The 18,410-nt window shown below is 40.1% G+C and overlaps 1 protein-coding gene across 1 annotated transcript in view; it reads left to right on the forward strand.

Moving 5' to 3' along the window:
* DNER (delta/notch like EGF repeat containing) overlaps positions 1-18,410 on the forward strand; it is a gene marked incomplete at its 5' end in the record, with an annotated part of 323,030 nt that overhangs the window by 288,351 nt on the left and 16,269 nt on the right. The window contains one exon of the mRNA XM_082657723.1: positions 12,869-13,000. Within this exon, the coding sequence (XP_082513849.1) occupies positions 12,869-13,000 (132 nt within the window). The remainder of the gene's footprint in view (positions 1-12,868; positions 13,001-18,410) is intronic.

The raw sequence follows: 18,410 nt of genomic DNA on the forward strand, positions 1-18,410 counted from the left end.
CTTGCATGTACATCTTTGTGAACTTGTATGAGTATTTCTTTGAGCTAATTTCTTAGGAATGGAATCCCAGGGTCCAGGAGAATTCATACTTATTTCCATATTGCTCTCCAAGAAAATACCTTGCACCAGTATTCACTCCTACCCAGAGTGCAAAGGAGCTTTTATTTCCTTGTTCTCACACACATACTGAGAATCGTCATTCTAGTGGCTTTATATGCTATTTGTGTTGTTTTAATTTGTAAGTCTTTGATTCCTAGTGAGATTAAATACTTTTAAAATATATTTATAGTCATTTGTGTTTCTTCTTGAACTCCCTATTCCTATCCTTGGCTTGCTTTTCTACCAGATCGTTCACGTTAATCTTTATTCTTGATTTGAAATCGTTCTGTATGTTAAGTATATTACATTTGATTACATAAGACTCTTCCAACTGAACTAGGTTCAAGCATTACTCTACCTGGTCTTTGAAAATACCCAATGCCTATTTCTATTCAGCCCTGAATAGGGTGCAAATATTTTTCCAATGTCATTTGTCTTTTAAATGTATATAAAGTATTTTATTCTATATATCATATTTTAATTTTATTTTGCACGTATGCATTCCCTTTAACAGGAAAGAAAATGGTCTTTAGCCAAACCACTGAAGTAAGAAATGCAAATCTCATTTTTTTTTAACATCTTTATTGGAGTGTAATTGCTTTACAATGTTGTGTTAGTTTCTGCTGTATAACAAAGTGAATCAGTTATACATATACATATGTTCCCATATCTCTTCCCTCTTGCGTCTCCCTCCCTCCCACCCTCCCTATCCCACCCCTCTAGGTGGTCACAAAGCACCGAGCTGATCTCCCTGTGCTATGCGGCTGCTTCCCACTAGCTATATACGATTACATCTTAATATTTTCTTTTGATTTCTTGTTTCATGCTAGAAAGACCCTAGGTATCAAGATTTTATAAATATACTCATATTTTTCTAATTATGTGTGAGTTAATTTTGGCCATGCAAATATTTAATACATTTGAAATGTATCCTGGCATCTTATGGGAGATAAAATACAATCTTTTCTCTAGAATATTTAGCAAATCTCCAACTGCCTACTCAGCATTCACTTTTGGATGTCCCTCAGAGACACCTCAGACTCATATATTTTCTTCTCCTTTCTTTCTTTAAATATTTTCCAGCTCATTAAATGATATTACTACCACCTGAGCTGTTCTGGATGGAAACTGAGGAATCATTTTGATGCCTCCTCTTCTTCCTCCTTACCTGCATCCAACCACCAAGTCCTAGAAACCTCTAGATCCTCTCACTTCTTCCTAGAGCCAACACCAGGCTGCCTGCACCTCCACCTGCCCTAGTGCAAGGTGTCCCCACACCCTTTCCCCTTCACCCCTAAACATTTGCCACACTGAAGAGACCTTTTAAATTAAAATCTAATCTTGTCTCTCCCTACTTAAAATCACCTACTGGCATTTCATTGTCTTTAAGAAGAAAAGCAAAGCCCTTAACCTGATCATCAAGACCTGGGAGGTTTGACCCCATCTGGTTTTTCCAGGCTTTTCCTGGGCACCCTGGATACCCATGTCAGGCTCTTCTCAGTGAGGTTCTTGCCCCGGACCTCCTGCCTCGCAATCCCCTGTGCCTCCCCTGCCCCCCATACACAGGCTGTAGCTGGAAAGTCTACCCCTAGGCTTTTGTTCAGGGTCCTTACCCTGATCGCAGGGTGTGGTAGGACTCTTCCAGTTGAAGTAGGTTCAAACGTCACTCTAACTGGGCTTTGACAACAACAAATGCCTGTCTCTAGTCAGCCCTGTTAATTTTTCAAACTGCAGGGGACCACAGACTATTTCCTGAAGTTGTTAGGAGAGTTGCACTATTAATGTGTTTTGCAGAACACTGATCAGATGAGATACTCCATGGGAAAAATGTCTGTGCCCCCAAAATTGGGGACTTGGTACCTGCCATGTGGAGGTTCCTAAAGAAGGCCCACGTATTAGAGGCACTTAACAGTTAAGAATCTTGTTTGCCTTTGTTTATTTCCAAATATATTTGATCATATAACTTTTTTTTTCCCCCTTAAAAAAGAACCTATTCTGAGAACTAGCATTCCAGGGGAGGGACTGATGAAAAGTTAGCTATCATCATGTAAGGAATCATGGTGCCTCTGCTCTTTGAGTCGCTACCTTGGAACTAAATCCTCTTTCATTACAACTGAGGTTTAGCAAAATTTACTCTTGGCCAACTATTAAGTGCTCAAAAGCTCCCTAATTTGACTGAGTGGAGCGAATTAGCAACTCATTGTTATCTAATTAGACACGCCATCCAGTGTCACATTTACCTTTTGAGACTGGCTTTTTCAGTTGGCTCAAGACACTTCACTCTCAGGCCAGCAGACTAACTCTGGGAGGAGGTATGTGGGGAGCTCTGCCCTTCCTTGATGAATTTAGGCTTCTCCTTGAAAATACACTCCCTCCGGTCATCTGGACCCAGAGAGGTTCCCTCTCTTCAACCCCTGCGGGCCTTCTACACAGCTGTCTCCTTAAGACCTGGCCTGCATCCTGTCCATTTTTCAGTTTTTAACTTATTTTGCGTCCACTCTTGTCTCTGAGGCTTTGTAATTCTGCCACCTAGAATTACTTGGCTCAGGCAGGACTAGTAGAGGGAAAGAAAGGATGCCCTCACGCAACATGAATTCTCCAGGACTTGCTTTGTTTCTACCTGAAATCATAGGCTGGAGATTACTGTACTCCAACAGGGAAGCCCGAAGTTCTTTCAGGCCCGTTGCCATGGCCACTAGAACAGTAGTCCAAACGGGACATCAGTGACCCATTGCTCTCTCTCCATAGCAGAAAGTCTATATGCATTATTAAAAGTCAAATAATGTTATATTTCCCCTCTGTTTTCTAACTCAACTACTTTTCAATATTTGTCTTTTAGTTCACAAGAGAGTGTTTTACAATTTCCAGCTCATTTTCATGGGCAAATGCCATCAATGTTTTATTCTCACTGAGATTTTTAATTTGCATTTCTTTGATGTTGAGCATCTTTCATGTAATTATTGACCATTCATATGTCTTACCTTGAGAAGGGTCTTTTCAAATCTTCCGCCCATTTTTTTTAAAAATTGGATTTTTGTCATATTACTGAGGTGTAAGAATTATTTACATATTCTAGATATAAATCCTTTGTCAGATAAACATTTTGCTCATCCATTCATTCTTTTTTTTTTTTTTTTTCCCAGCAGGACCTCCATGCATTCTTAATGGTATTTTTGTGGGGAGCAAGTGCTTTTATTTTTGGTGATCTCTGATTTATCAATTTTTTTCTTTTTTAGTTCTTTCTTTGCCTACCTTATGATGATGACACTTTATCCAGTGTTTTCTTCTAGCATTTTTTAAAATAGATTTTGCTTTTAGGTTTAGGTTTTGAGTTAATTTTTTTGTGTGTATGGTGTGACTTAAGGATGGAAGTTTACTTTTTTCCCCATATGAGTATCCAGTTATCCTAACATCCTAGCTAATGGAATTCATTAGCACATTTTTAAGGAAACTATTGACTGTGTATATGTCTTTTTCTTCCTTTGGCTGTTTTTTCAAAATCAAACTTTTTATTTTGAGATAATTGAAACTTCAAACTTCATAAGCCATCTTAAGAAGTCACACAGAGGGATCCAGTGTACCGTTTAACCACTTACCCCCAATGGTAACACGCTGTACAACTATAGTACAGTATCACACCCAGGATACTAACATTGATACAGTCAAGATGCAGAACATTTTCATCACAAGTATTCCTCATGCTTCCCTTTTATAGCCACACCCATTTCTCCTCCACCACAGGAAGCTTTCCTCTTAATCCCTGGAAACCGCTAATCTGTTCTGCATCTTTATAATTTTGGTATTCCAAGAATGTTTTATAAATGGAATCATATAGCATGTAACCTTTTGTGTTTTTTTTTCACTTAGCATAATTCTCTGGAGATTCATCCAGATCATTATGTGTATCAAGTTTCTTCCTTTTTATTGCTGAGCTGCGTTCCATGATATGAATATACCACAGTTTGTTTTACTATCCCCCTGTTGAAAGAAATCTGGGTTCTTTCCAATTTTGAGCTATTATGAAGAAAGCTGCTGTAAACCTTCATTTACAGGTTTTTGTGTGAATGTAAGTTTTTATTTTTTCTGGAACAGTTGCCCAGGAGTTCAAATGCTGGGTCATATGGTAGTTGATGTTTAGTTTTCCAAACTATGCCGGAATGTTTCCAGAGTGGCTTAACCATTTCCCCTTCCCATCAACAATGTCTAGTGATCCAGTTTCTCTCTATCCTTGCCAGCATTTTGTGTTGCCTTCATTTTTAATTTTAGCCATTTTGATCATGTGTTTAGTGATATCTTGTGGTTTTGATTTGAATTTCCCTAATTATAAATGACATTGGACGTCTTTTCATGTGATTATTCGACATCTGTACATCCTCTTTGGCGAAACGTCTCTTCATGTCCTTCGTCCATTTTCTAATCGTACCCCATCATATCAAGGCTACATACTATCAAGTATGATTTCTGACCATTGATGTTGACTTTAATCACCTGAGGAAGTGTTTGTCAAGTTTTTCCCCTATAATGTTACTCTTTTCCCCTCTTTGCATACTTTACTCTTTGAAAGAAGGTTACTATGTGTGGACCACACTTAAGGAACCGGGAGTTATTCTTTCCCTCTTTGAGGGTAGGGTAGCTACGTAAACTATGTGAAATTCTTCTGTAGGAGAGATTTGTCTGTTTTCCCCCATTTATTTATTTATTTGCTCATTTATTTATATCACTGTGGACTTGTGGATATTTATTTTATACTTTGAGTTATAATCCAACATGTTTTTATTTATTTTGTGGCTCAAAATGTTCCAGACTTGGACACTGGGAGTTCTTTCATTTGGGTTTCTGTGTCCCTTTGACACACCCCATTGTTGTTGGTGGAGAGTGTGTGTGTGTATGTGTATATGTGTGTGTATGAACACTTACATGCTTTCCGGCACTGCAAGAAGCTCCAGTCTTATCTTGTACATCTCCTGCTCCAGTCTTGAATCAACCATCTCTTCAGGGAGCCTTGGTTCTTTTTATGGGAGAATGATACTGGAAACCAAGATCTGGGCACTAGCTGTGCTCATTATTCCTGGGATGTCATTGCTCCTAGATCCTCTCAGCTGACATAGCAAGGGAATGTGTGTGTATACTAACCCGTATGTCTATAAATATTGCCCTATGTAACCATCTATATCTAAATAAAGCTAAACATGAATTTATACTAATTTCTCCAACTCTGTTCCATTATTACATGTATCATTCCAGCCTTCTCTCCTGTTTATCTGTAAATTCCCACACCAACAACAAGATTCCTGGCTCCTACCATCCAACATCCTTTTACTTACTTGCTTAATTCCTATATACATGTAGAGCAGTATCAGAATTCATAACTTGTATCCTTATGGGAAGCAACTTTATAAACTAGACTACGGTGCTGGTGTACACATCCTTCTGCCTTCAGTCCTACCAACTCTACTCGTTCCAAAGTCACTTAAGTCAGCACTGCCCCCAACCCTGCAGTGAGGTTGTTTCATACATTTGTAAGTACTGTTAGATTACTTTTTCACAGTCTGCATTCATTTTTTCTTTTATTTTACATCTTTATTGGAGTATAATTGCTTTACACTGTTGTGTTAGTTCCTGATGTACAACAAAGTTAATCAGCTATATGTACACATATATCCCCATATCCCCTCCCTCTTGAGCCTCCCTCCCACCCTCCCTATCCCACCCCTCTAGGTCATCTCAAAGCACCGAGCTGATCTCCCTGTGCTATGCAAGCTTCCCACTAGCCATCCATTTTACATTTGGTAGGTTATATATGTCAATGATACTCTCTTACTTTGTCCCAGCTTCCCCTTCCCCCTCTGTGTCCTCAAGTCCGTTCTCTACCTCTGCGTCTTTATTCCTGCCCTGTGACTAGGTTCATCAGTACCGTTGTTTTAGATTCCTTGTATATGTGTTAGCATACGGTATTTGTTTTTCTCTTTCTGACTTACTTCACTCTGTATGACAGGCTCTAGGTCCATCCACCTCATTACAAATAACTCAGTTTCGTTCCTTTTTATGGCTGAGTAATATTCCATTGTATATATGTGTCACATCTTCTTTATCCATTCATCTGTCGATGGACACTTAGGTTGCTTCCATGTCCTGGCTATTGTAAATAGTGCTGCAATGAACATTGTGGTACATGTATCTTTTTGAATTATGGTTTTCTCAAGGTATATGCCCAGTAGCGGGATTGCTGGCTCATATGATAGTTCTGTTTTTAGTTTTCTAAGGAACCTCCATACTGTTCTCCATAGTGGCTGTATCAATTTACATTCCCACCAATGGTGCAGGAGGGTTCCCTTTTCTCCCCACCCTCTCCAGCATTTAGATATTTTGATGATGACCATTCTGACTGGTGGGAGGTGATACCTCATTGTGGTTTTGATTTGCATTTCTCTAATGATTAGTGATGTTGAACATTTTTTCATGTGTTTGCTGGCAATCTGTATGTCTTCTTTGGAGAAGTGTCTATTTAGGTCTCCCACCCATTTTTGGATTGGGTTGATTGTTTTTTAGATATTGAGCTGTATGAGCTGCTTGTATATTTTGGAGATTAATCCTTTGCCAGTTGCTTTGTTTGCAAATATTTTCTCCCATTGTGAGGTTTGTCTTTTCGTCTTGTTTATGGTTTCCTTTGCTGTGCAAAAGCTTTTAAGTTTCGTTAGGTCCCATTTGTTTATTTTTATTTCCATTTCTCTAGCAGGTGGGTCAAAAAGGATCTGCTGTGATTTATGTCATAGAGTCCTCTGCCTGTGTTTTCCTCTAAGAGTTTTATAGTGTCTTGTCTTACATTTAGGTGTTTAATCCATTTTGAGTTTATTTTTCTGTATGGTGTTAAGGAGTGTTCTAATTTCATTCTTTAACATGTAGCTGTCCAGTCTTCCCAGCACCACTTATTGAAGAGACTGGCTTTTCTCCATTGTATATCCTTGCCTCCTTTGTCATAGATAAGTTGACCATAGGTGCATGAGTTTATCTTCTGTTTTTGTGCCAGTACCATACTGTCTTGATTACTGTAGCTTTATAGTATAGTCTGAAGTCAGGGAGCCTGATTCTTCCAGCTCTGTTTTTCTTTCTCAAGATTGCTTTGGCTCACAGTCTGCTTTCTTTCCTGGGACCTTCCAACTAGAGGGGTTTTGTTTTTGTTTTGCCTATAGAAGTACAGTTTCTCAAGCACCATTTGTTGAAAAGGCTATCTTTCCTTCATTGAATTGCTTTTAAACCTTTGTCAAAACTCAGTTGGCCATATTTGTGTGGGTCTGGTTGGATTCTGTATTGTTTTTCATTGATCTGTGTATCTATTCCTCTGTCAGTACTACTCAGCCTTGATTGCTGCAGTTATGTAATAACCATTGAAATCAGGCAGAATGATTCTTCTCAATTACTCTTTTTCTTTCAAAACTGTTTCACCTATACTAGTGTCTTTGCTTTTTCATATAAATTTTAGAGTAATCTTATCTATATTTACAAAAGATTTTGATGAGGTATTAATAAGAATTGTATTAAACCTGTATATTAATTTGGGAAGAATTGATATCTTTACTGTTTGGAGTCTTCCAGTCCATGAACACAGTATGACACGCCATTTATTTAGATCTTTGATTTCTTCATCAGCATTTTGTAGTTTTCAGTATGTAACTCCTATACATGTACAACTAAATATTTCTCTCTTTTTGAGTGATTATAAATAGAATTGCAGTTTGGTGTGCACATGTTCAATGCTAGTGTGTAGATATACAACTGATTTTTGTATGTTTATCTTGTATCCTCTGACTTTGATGAACTTACTAGTTTTAGGATTCTGAGGGGTAGATTCCTTGTGATTTTATGCATAGGTAGGTATGTCTTCTGAAATTAGGGACAGTTTTATTTCTTCCTTTCTGATATGTATAAATTTTATTTCCTTTTATTGTCTTATTACGCTGGCTAGAACTCCTCACACTAGTTTGGGTAAGAGTGGTGATAGCAGACATCCTTGCTTTGTTCCCAATCGTAGGGGAAAAGCATTCAATCTTTCACCATTAAGTATAATGTTAGCTCTAGGGATTTTTAGATTTTTTTTTTAATCAAATTGAGGAAGTTACTCTCTATTCCTTGCTTGCTGATAGCTTTAGTTATGAATCGGTGTTGAATTTTGCCAGGTGCTTTTTCTGCGTCAATTGATATCAGTCTATGATTTTTCTTCTTTAACATATTATTATGATGGATTATATTGATCAATTTTCAAATATTGAATTAATCTTGCCTTTCTGGAATAAAACCCACTTGGTCATAGTGTATAATTCTTTTTGTATATTGCCGAATCCTGTCCTCTAATATTTTGTTCAGAGTTTTTGTGTCTGTATTCATGAGGGATATTCGTCTGTAGCTTTTTTTCTTTCTCTCTCTCTCTTTTAATATTATCTTTGACAATATTGAATTTTTCACATCTAGAAATTCCATTTGGTTTTTTTTTTTAATATCTTCCATTTTTATCCTCATTTTCCCCATGTTTTCCTTCACCTTTTGAACAAATGTCTTGTTTACTCACCATCATCTGTTATTTCTGGACCTCTGTCTTTTGACTGATTTTCCTTCTGGTTATAGGTCCCATGTTCTTGCTTTTTTTTTGTACATCTGATATTTTTTTTTTGAATGCTGGTCATTGTGAGTTAAGTTGTTGAGTGATTGGATATCTTTTAAAAGTGCTGGCCTTTTCTGTGGCAGGTAGGTAAGTTACTTGCTGACCTGATTGATATTTTCAAGGTTTGTTTTTGTATTTTGGAGTCTCTAGTAGCCTTTAGGGATAGTTATGTCCTACTACTGAGGTGTGACCTTTTCCTCCCATAATGCACTGGGTGGCCAATGAAATGTCTGCATTCCAACCTGTGAGAGTTTGAATACTTCCCAGTCCTCTGTGTGCTTTGGGAACTGTTCATCTTTCCTCTTGTTTGCCATGCCTGTGGAGTTCCAACTTACTCGCACACAGTATTCAGCAACAAACTCAGGGATGCATCATATCTCTGATGCTCCTTTTTTGAGTGGCTCTACCTTCTGTAGTGGTCTCTCCTACAAATTACAGCTACCTCAGCCTCCACAAATTCCAGTTACTCCCCACATTTCAGTGAAACTGTTGTGTTCTAAATTGGTTCAGAATTTAGAATGCCAGAGTGGTTATGGTACTCAGCTGTTCGTTTGTCTCCTCTTAGCAATCACAGCCATGCACTGCCTGTTGTCTAATGTCTTAAAGTGTTTTTTTTAATATATGTTTTGTCCACGTGTGTAATTATTTACAGTGGGAGGGCAAGACAGGTTCCAGTTGCTCCATTGTGGCAGAACTTCCAAGTAAGTCATTAGATTCATTTCATCTAGAATAAAATGCTTGTGAAGTATGAAGGAGTTATACTTACAGTACCCATTCCAGTGCGTGGCACATAATAGGCTTAGATTTAATACTAGGTGTTATGATTATAATGACTTTCATTGATATCATTTGGTGTGGGCTCTGTTAACCCGAGGATATACTGACAGCAGAGACTTCTGACTTATCTTTTTCATTTTAATTTATCTGAGGAAAGCATACCGAATTAAACCGTACACTTGTAAATTTGCATAAATACTACCAAAGCTGATACCTACTATACAGATTGCCTCTTAGAAAGTAGTAGATTGAAAAGCAATAGGAAAAGATTTAAAGTTCAGACTTTGATTTCCAGCCTTAGTCAAGTAGAAATTTCATTTTGTATTCTCTTTACAAATGTTATTCAAGCACAACGGTGATTCAAAAGTAACTGATTTTCCCCACTCAAATAAAAAAGTAAGCAACTCAACGAAAAAGTCATCTGGCTTAAGCCAGCAAAAGCATAAAGATTTATTAAGTATTAAGTATTATTAAGTATTTTTTATTATTTACTATATTAAGTATTTATGCGTGGAGAAAGGTGATATAATGTACTAAGAACTCTTCTACTAAAATTAACTAGAATGCATATTGCTTGGGGATGGAATGGTGGGGTGTTGAAATGTATGTAAGAACATAATACTCCTAATACAGGGAAGCATAAATGAAACCAAAATTAGTCTCTATAGTTCTTAATAAATCTTCAGTTACCTTGCAAAGTGCGTGAGCACTGTGAGGCAGAGAAGAGCAGTCCTCTCTGGAAGTCTTCCGGTTGGAAATTTCCTTGGGTGGCCCCATCATCGGAATCACCCCATATGCTCACCACCAGCATGTGACACCGTGAAGTCCTCAGCTGCAGGCCAGTTGGGGGTAACTGATTCAGACAGAAGTGTAGGCGTGTTAGTTTGTAAAATGGGCCAACAGAGTCAATCTGTGCATTGCTCCACGGTTCAGGGCACATGTGCTGTGGAAATAGCTGCTAGCTATTTGGGCTCCTGACTGGCATGGAGTTTTATCATAAACTAATGTCACTGAATCCCAAGTATAGCTCTAAGAACACTGTGGTGATGAAAGCCAGACTGGGATAGGTTTGGGACTCTCTCTGGGCCATGGTTCTTTGGTTCCTGGGTCTTAGATATTTGATGAATGTCTACAGAAAAAGTTCATCCTATTTTCTCCTGCCCTTCTCTATTCCTACCAAGTCTTTCCAATCCAGTGAGTGCCAAGAAGAGATAAATCTGAGGATCTTAGGCTTCTCTCAACTATATTAGAGCCACTTAGAGGTCTACGAGCCAAAACATGTATTAGGGCTGCTCTGAACTTGAACTTGGCATTTACCTCCCTGGGGAAGCTCTGGACCAGAGCAGGACTGGGTGGGCTGGACTGACAGCTCTAGAACCGCCCAAAATTTAGGGAATTAAAAGGGTTTGACACTGACATTAAATTCCTGAAGCAGGGTGGGGCTTTTGAGTTTTGCTAGGCTATAGAAGTAGGGAGAAGTCAGGCCATTTCTGTAGCTATTGCTGAAAAGGTAACAGAGCATCTTATTTCAGAATTTGCAGTATTCAGATTGCCAGGAAAAGAAAGCTATTGTTTAGTAAATACCTCAATTAAGCTTGTCTTCCTAAATGGATGGAAAGCAGTACTGATGTGTGTATTTGTCAAGGCCTTTGATTTCATCCTTTTATTGCTTCTCAGCACGTTCCTGTTTATATGTCTCTTCAACTAGTCTACCATGTAATGCCATTTGTAATAGTTTAGTCTATGCCCTTTTCCAGTCAGAGTGATTGCCCCATTAATAGACAGAAAACCTTTGAAAGAGGTTAGTAAGAGGCAATCAATTTCATGTCTTTCGTATTGACAGAAATGACTATATTTATTGCAGGAAACAAATTCGCTTAGACAATACTGAATTATAAGCAATCTCGTAGGACCTAGACATAGTAAATGTTTTATTTGACAGATTTTACTTTAAAAATAAAACAGTCCGCTGCCAGGTATGAAAAAAGTGTGAAGTGAAACAGACGTGAACCATTTTAGTTTGAGATTCTGCCTCGAAAATGGTCTGTGAGTGACATATGGTGGTTTTATAAACACGAGGTAAACCAATGGCAGACAGAAAAGCTCTTTAATACTAATTAAGTAAGCCTGGAAGTAATTACCCAAGTGTACACTGAAATATTGCCTTCGAAAATGGACAGAATATTTGATTTTGCTCTTTTGTTTTAGTCGATGACTATAGCAATGCTAGGAATTTTAAAAATATGTATATATCACTTTTTACATTTATTTAAGCAAATGGAGGTATATTTAAAGTTTTCTTTTTCTCATTTTCACACTTTTAAGAAAGATTGCCTCAATTTGAAGTATCCTTTCTTCAGCTTCGATGTGATATCTTTAAGAGGTGTACCCGTTTTGTATTGACTCATCCACACGCTTTAAAATCACACAAAGATGGCTTTGTTTGTGTAACTTCTACTAACAAGCTATTTCTTGTAAGTTGGTCTTTGGACCACAGTGATGTCAGCCCATGTTCTGGTTTGTTAGTTTAAACTAGGCTTTCTCTGAGGGGATCAAAGATGCCCCTAAATGTTGGGTGTAGCAGCGTCAGGAGCCCCAGGTCACGGTTTTCATTATGGGGGAAGGACGGATGGACTGGAGCAGATGTGAGCTTCCCTCGGGGACCATTTCCCAGGGGAGATTATTTCAGGACTGGACTCACCCCAGACATCACAACTGTCATTCCTTAGGGGGCCCTGATGTTCTCCCTCAGCATTTCAATCCCTCCCAGAAGCATTTCCAGGGATTTGGAAAGAGGAGTACATTTTCATAATTGACTCAGGCTAGGCACACGTCTGTGACCTAGAACTATCCAGAGAACAGTCAAATGCCCAGACTTACACAATCAAACACTTGGCTACAAAAGGAAAAGAACCATAAACTGTGAGCTCTTTGGCTTTCCGGAGTTTCAGAAAAACAAATAAGAAGATCCAGCTGACTAAATCCAAAACAAAATATATTTCTTTAGTAAAATCAGGAGCCCAAGTTTGTTTTTCCGATAGACGTCAAAAGGTTTATTCAGATATGGGAATCAGCTTCAGATAATGAATTCAAAAGATTAAAGGAGATTCTTTTTACCGGTGCCATTTCTTTTTATTTTTTAAGCTTTACTTAAGTAAAGGATCCCTTGTCTGGAATTCTGGGAGAGTTCTGCACTTTATACAAACAGCCAGTTGGGCTGCATTGCAGGAGATCATGACCCCAGCCTTAGATCTTTGCTGAGCTGGAGAAGTGACGGGGGACAGAGCTGCTGGGGCAGCTAGCCTGGCTCACTGCCGCTTTTCTTCATCTCCTTAGGTGAAGAGTGTGACATCGACATCAATGAATGTGACAGTAACCCCTGCCATCACGCCGGTACCTGCCTGGACCAGCCCAACGGTTATACATGCCACTGCCCACGTGGCTGGGTGGGAGCAAACTGCGAAATCCGTGAGTATTCTGCTGCTCAGCCTCTGTGACTTACCGTTACATTTTCATTCAATGAGAAGAGGATGCGCCAGCCCCACAGCACTCACAGGTGAGGCAGTGAGGCCCAAGGGGTACCCTGAGCCCCGCCGTGCCTCCCGGATCCCAGTTGAGGACCTTGGCTCACTGTGTTATGCTGCTTCCCTCCTTCCTGAGTCTGAATCCAGCCTTTCCACCAGGATGAGAATGTGCAGATGTCATCCAGAGTTCGCGGCTGCTAAGACAGCCAAAAATGTGCTCAGCAGAGAAGCATTAGAATCGCATCAGAAAAGAGAGTCTTTGTGTTGAAAGCATTAAAAAAACCCACACAGAATGTAAATTCACTTTGCATTTTTTGTCTTCAAGTGTCTTCAAACGTTTTAGGTTCCATCAGTTGCCTGGAGAAAAGTTTGGTGAGGATGAGCGCATGAAAGAAACTCTGAAAAATACTTTGAGCTGCTTAGAGCGAGGTGTTCTCTGCAGATGGACTCACAGAAGTTTGACAATGTCAGGATCAGGAGTTTATATATTAAAATCATGTATCTGCTAGGACTGAGGTGAAAATGAGAACTGCCCTGGAATTGGGTTTTCATTGTTTTGTGCATCGCTAAAATCTCAGCGTTGAGGTGTATTTTCTTCCCATTTAAATTAGTCAGGGTCGTTGGGTTTGGCTGTGTCATCAAATCTCCCTCCTGGGCCCTCTCGCCCACTCTCTTACTCTTCATCAGGCAAAGACAGCTCATCTGCTGTGTGAGTTTGGAAGGAGACAGATCAGTATACACAGCCCTGTCTGTCTGCCTCTTGGGCTGGCCTGTCTGCTGCCTCTACTCCTCCACGCTGTGCATGTTTCAAGAACAGGCCCCTCACTGGTGGTCCAGCACTGCCTATGACTGCACGGGCTTGTCTAATTCTTGGTGTGTGTCTCAAGTGGGGCATGGCCAGTAACAGGAAACCTTCTTATCCGCAAATATGGACCATATTCTTCAGCATCAACTTGACCAGTAATGAAGGTGTTGTTTGGGCTCCTGTCTGCTCACTCTTTGTCTTTCATCTTGGCTCAGGACTTGAGAGAGGAAGAGAGGAATTCCTTTTAGGTCTCCCGCTCATCCTTTCCAAATACCCCTATACAGAAAGGTTTTAGGACCAACTGAAACACTCTGTTGTTGAAGAAAGGGAAGGAAAGGGATTCCAGTGGTACAGGTGCTCAGGGCTGTGAACTGATGCAGGATGTTAAGACTAAAGTAGGTATAGGATGTTAAGTCCAGTCTGGTGAGATCAGTTGGTGGGAAGGATCCCAGATTTGGGCCACCAGGACCTCGGTTCTCGCCCTGGCTGTGGCACTTATGGTGCGGCTGCATTCAGTTATGCTGAGTCTCAGTGTACTTATCCATAAAATAGGACCAGTTTTCGTTATAAAATTTGATAATTCTGTGAAATGACAAGTTTCACGCCTTGGGGCAGAGGAATATCTATGTATAATTTTAAAATCCTCGGTGTGAAGAAGTCAGGAACACAAAGGATGCCCTTAAGAAGTTTTGAAGTAAAATCTTATAACTATAAAAAAATCTAGCTTTACTTCCTTCTGGTGATGGATAAGATAGGCAAAAGATATACAAGGATGGAATAATAAGGACAAAAGTTGGCTTCACGGTCTAGCTCCGTCATGGACAAATGTACCTCAGCCTTGTCTTCCTTACTTGTAAAATGGTGATAGAAAAGTTGCTGTGAGGCTTAACGGAGGCAAATTTGCGCAGATCTGTGCTATGCAGTAGGCACTAAATAAGTGTTAGCTGCTGCTTCTCGTTCCTTCTGCGCCGCTGCAGCCCTTATACTATGAGCTACTCCTGGCAAACCCTAGCCTTTGGCACTTGTCAGAGGGCACAGGCCGCTCTGAGCAGCTGGGTGTGATGGGACCCATCACACGTCTCAGCACACACCTGGGTTCTCTGTTCACCCAGAGTAGCACTTGCCGTTTGATGATCTCATTTGCACCCCTCCATTCAGCCAAAGGTGTCAGAATAAATGTCATCACAGATTAGGCTCTACTGGGTCCCCACGTTGGATGCTTCCATCCTTGACCTGAGCATAAGAATGGAGAATAAGCATATAAGGTTTGCGATAACACACAGGTGGAGCTGGTGGCCAGTGCCAAGAGAAATGGATCTGAATCAATGGAATGGATTCAAAGCAGAAGTGGAAGCAGGGTTTGGACTGTCAGCGGGCAGAGAAGATATAAGAGGTCTCCTGTCCTGTATGAGCCATGGGACCTATGGTCTCTGAGGTTTCTTTCTAACCCTGAACATCTGTGATCTTCTGAAGTGGCTAGAAACCAAGAGAAGGGTGCCTGAATGACACAAGGTCAGGTTGGTAAGTCTCAAGAGGAAAGCTCAGGTGAAGCAGAGAAGAGGGAGAACCGTGGCCCATGCAGCTCCATAGCGTGGCAGGCTCCGAGTTGTCAAAGGCAGTAATGGGGCTTCCCACCAGCCTGACCTCTGCTTCCCGAGGCCATTCACCTGCCCTCCTTTCTTGTTCACTACACGTTAGTCACATTGTCCTCCTTTCCCTTCTTTGAGCAGGTCCCATTCATTCCTGCCATCAGGGCCTTTGCCTGTGCTGTTCCCCATGCCTGGAGCTCTCTTCCTTGCGATCTTAGCACAGCTGTCTCCTTCTCAGCTTTTAGGTCTCAGCTTGAACGTCACCTTCTCAGATGCCTTCCCTGACCACCTGTATTTGTTTCCTACTGCGGCTGCAACGAATTACCACAGATTTCATGGCTTGAAACATAACATGACCGTCTTCCTTCTGGAGTTTCTAAAGAACCTTCTTCTTTGCCTTCTCCAGCTTCTAGAGGCTGCCTACCTTCCTTGGCTCGTGGCCCCTTCCTCCATCTTCAAAGCCACAATCACATCTCTCTGACTCCTACTTCCATTGTCACATTTCCTTCTCCAGATCTCTCATATCCCTCTTGCACTTATAAGGACTCCTGTGATTACTTTGGGCCCATGAAGGTAATTTAGGATAACCTATCCATCTCAAGACCGTCAGCTTAATCGCATCTGCAGAGTTCCTTTTGCCGTGTAAGGTAGCATAATCAGAGATCCTGGGGAATAGTATGTGTTCATCTTCGGGAGACCACTATTTGGCCTACCATAGCACCTTATCAGCAGCGTGCCCTTACTCCCATTTGTTCTTAAAAATGGTAACATTTGGAGATGATTTAGCATTACTTTTTTTCTGTTACAGCATCATCCCAATCATTGTAATAAGTATTCGCATAAACATAACTTAAACTGGTTAAAGGGGCAGGATTTGGTGAATAGAATGGGTGCTGCTCTTAAGAACAGGGATCTGGGCTGGTCCTGCCACCCAACCAATCACCAGGCAGGAGGAAGGTCATTTTATCTCTCTGGAGCTCAGTCTCTTCATCCATAAAATGAAGGATTAAATAAAACGGTTAGTTTTCTTCCTTCCAGTTGGATTCACCCTCAAAGTAGTGTCCTACTCTGCCAGAGAGCACAGATTATAATAAGGCAGGCACTTCCTATTGCCTTTTCCTTACAAAACACCATAGGATGTTTCCTATTGCACGTGGAAAAGAGAAATTCAGGAATTCATAGAATACGTGTGTGACACTCGCAAGCACACACTGAGAGTTCGTGCAGATTCCAGGGAAGGAAGGGCTCTGCATGTGGAAATGAGTCTACTTGTCATCAGCCAACAGTAGACTCAGAAACCTCAATGGGATTGACATGCAAATTAACACCATTTTAGTGGTTCCATGGCTCGCATTCCTAACGTTTACCCTAATAATGGATCGTTTTTAGAAATTTGCCCTTTAGAGTTATTATCTGGTCCCCAATCAGTAATAAGAAGCAGAAATCTAGCAGACCACACATATTTATCAAAACCATCAAAAACATTGATCCAGAACTATCCTAAAAGGATCATGAGAGTAGCTATGATGCGTTTTCTGTTTGTTTGTTTGTTGTTTGTTTTTTTGCGGTACGCGGGCCTCTCACTGCTGTGGCCTCTCCCGTTGCGGAGCACAGGCTCCGGATGCGCAGGCTCGGCGGCCATGGCTCACGGGCCCAGCCGCTCCGCTGCATGTGGGATCTTCCCGGACCAGGGCACGAACCCATCTCCCCTGCATCGGCAGGCAGACTCTCAACCACTGCGCCACCAGGGAAGCCCAGCTATGATGTTTTATACATATTCTGAGACAAATGCAAACCCTAAGTTCTAGAAACTGACAAAACAAGCCTGCTGAAGTTTTAATTCTGACACTTGTTCTTAACCACTTTTGGACTGATCAAAAAATTTGGGGAGGATTTTAATAAAACTTTTGCCTTCCTAAAATCGAAGTCTAAAATTCAAAATTCTTATAATTCTCTACATAGTGGAATGTTTTGTATCATTTGTGTTGGAGCTTTAAGGTCTATACAGTTAGAGTTACAGACAGTCCTGCTGACTGAGAGTTGGCTAGTTCTATATACTGAGCAGTTGAATCTATGGTTAAACTATTGAATTAATGACATTCTGCAGTTGAGAAATAGGGGAACAGGGCATCTTGGATTTATGCAGTCAATGAATAACCAAGGCCCTCTTATTGTCAGACGTTAAGCATAGTGCCCAGGATATAAAGATTAATGAAACAGCTCTTGCCTTCTCCTCATCTAAGGGTGGGTCTTCATATGTGACAGGAGTTGCTGTGAGACTTCGTGCAGGTAGCTCCAGGAACCCAGGGAAGGAGCAAAGTTGGATATCTGGGGCTTCTTCTTCCCAAAATGCATGGAATTTAATAATGTTTGAAGAAACCCATCAAACAGTTATGTTATATGAGCAGTCCTTATCATACAAATAGATTCGGATCTTTTGTTCTCATTTCTGTGTAAACCAGGATTTTTAAAAAACAAAACTAATTTGGGATTAACATACACACACTTCTGTATATAAAATAGATAACCAACAAGGACCTACTTTATAGCACAGGGAACTATACTCAATATTTTGTAATAAGCTATAAGGGAAAAGAATCTGAAAAAGAATATATATATATATATATATATATATATATATATACACACACACACACATATATATATATACATAAAACTGAATCACTGTGCTGTACACGTGAAACTAACACAACATTGTAAATCAATTATACTTCAATAAAAAAGAAAACAAACAAAATAAAATTAATTAATCTTCCTCCCCGTGGAGACTCCCCACTTCACTCCCCAAAGGTAACAACTGTTACCCATTTATTGTGGATTCTTCCAGATGCTTTCAGTCACTGTATAAAGTCCCATTTTCTCCCGTACAAATGGGGCTATTCTGTACATACTGTTCAGCATCTTGCTTTTATGCTTAGTACTATATCTTGAGTGTTTAT

This window comes from Grampus griseus (genome assembly GCF_964374135.1).
Source record: "Grampus griseus genome assembly, chromosome: 7".
Taxonomy (NCBI): Eukaryota; Metazoa; Chordata; class Mammalia; order Artiodactyla; family Delphinidae; genus Grampus; species Grampus griseus.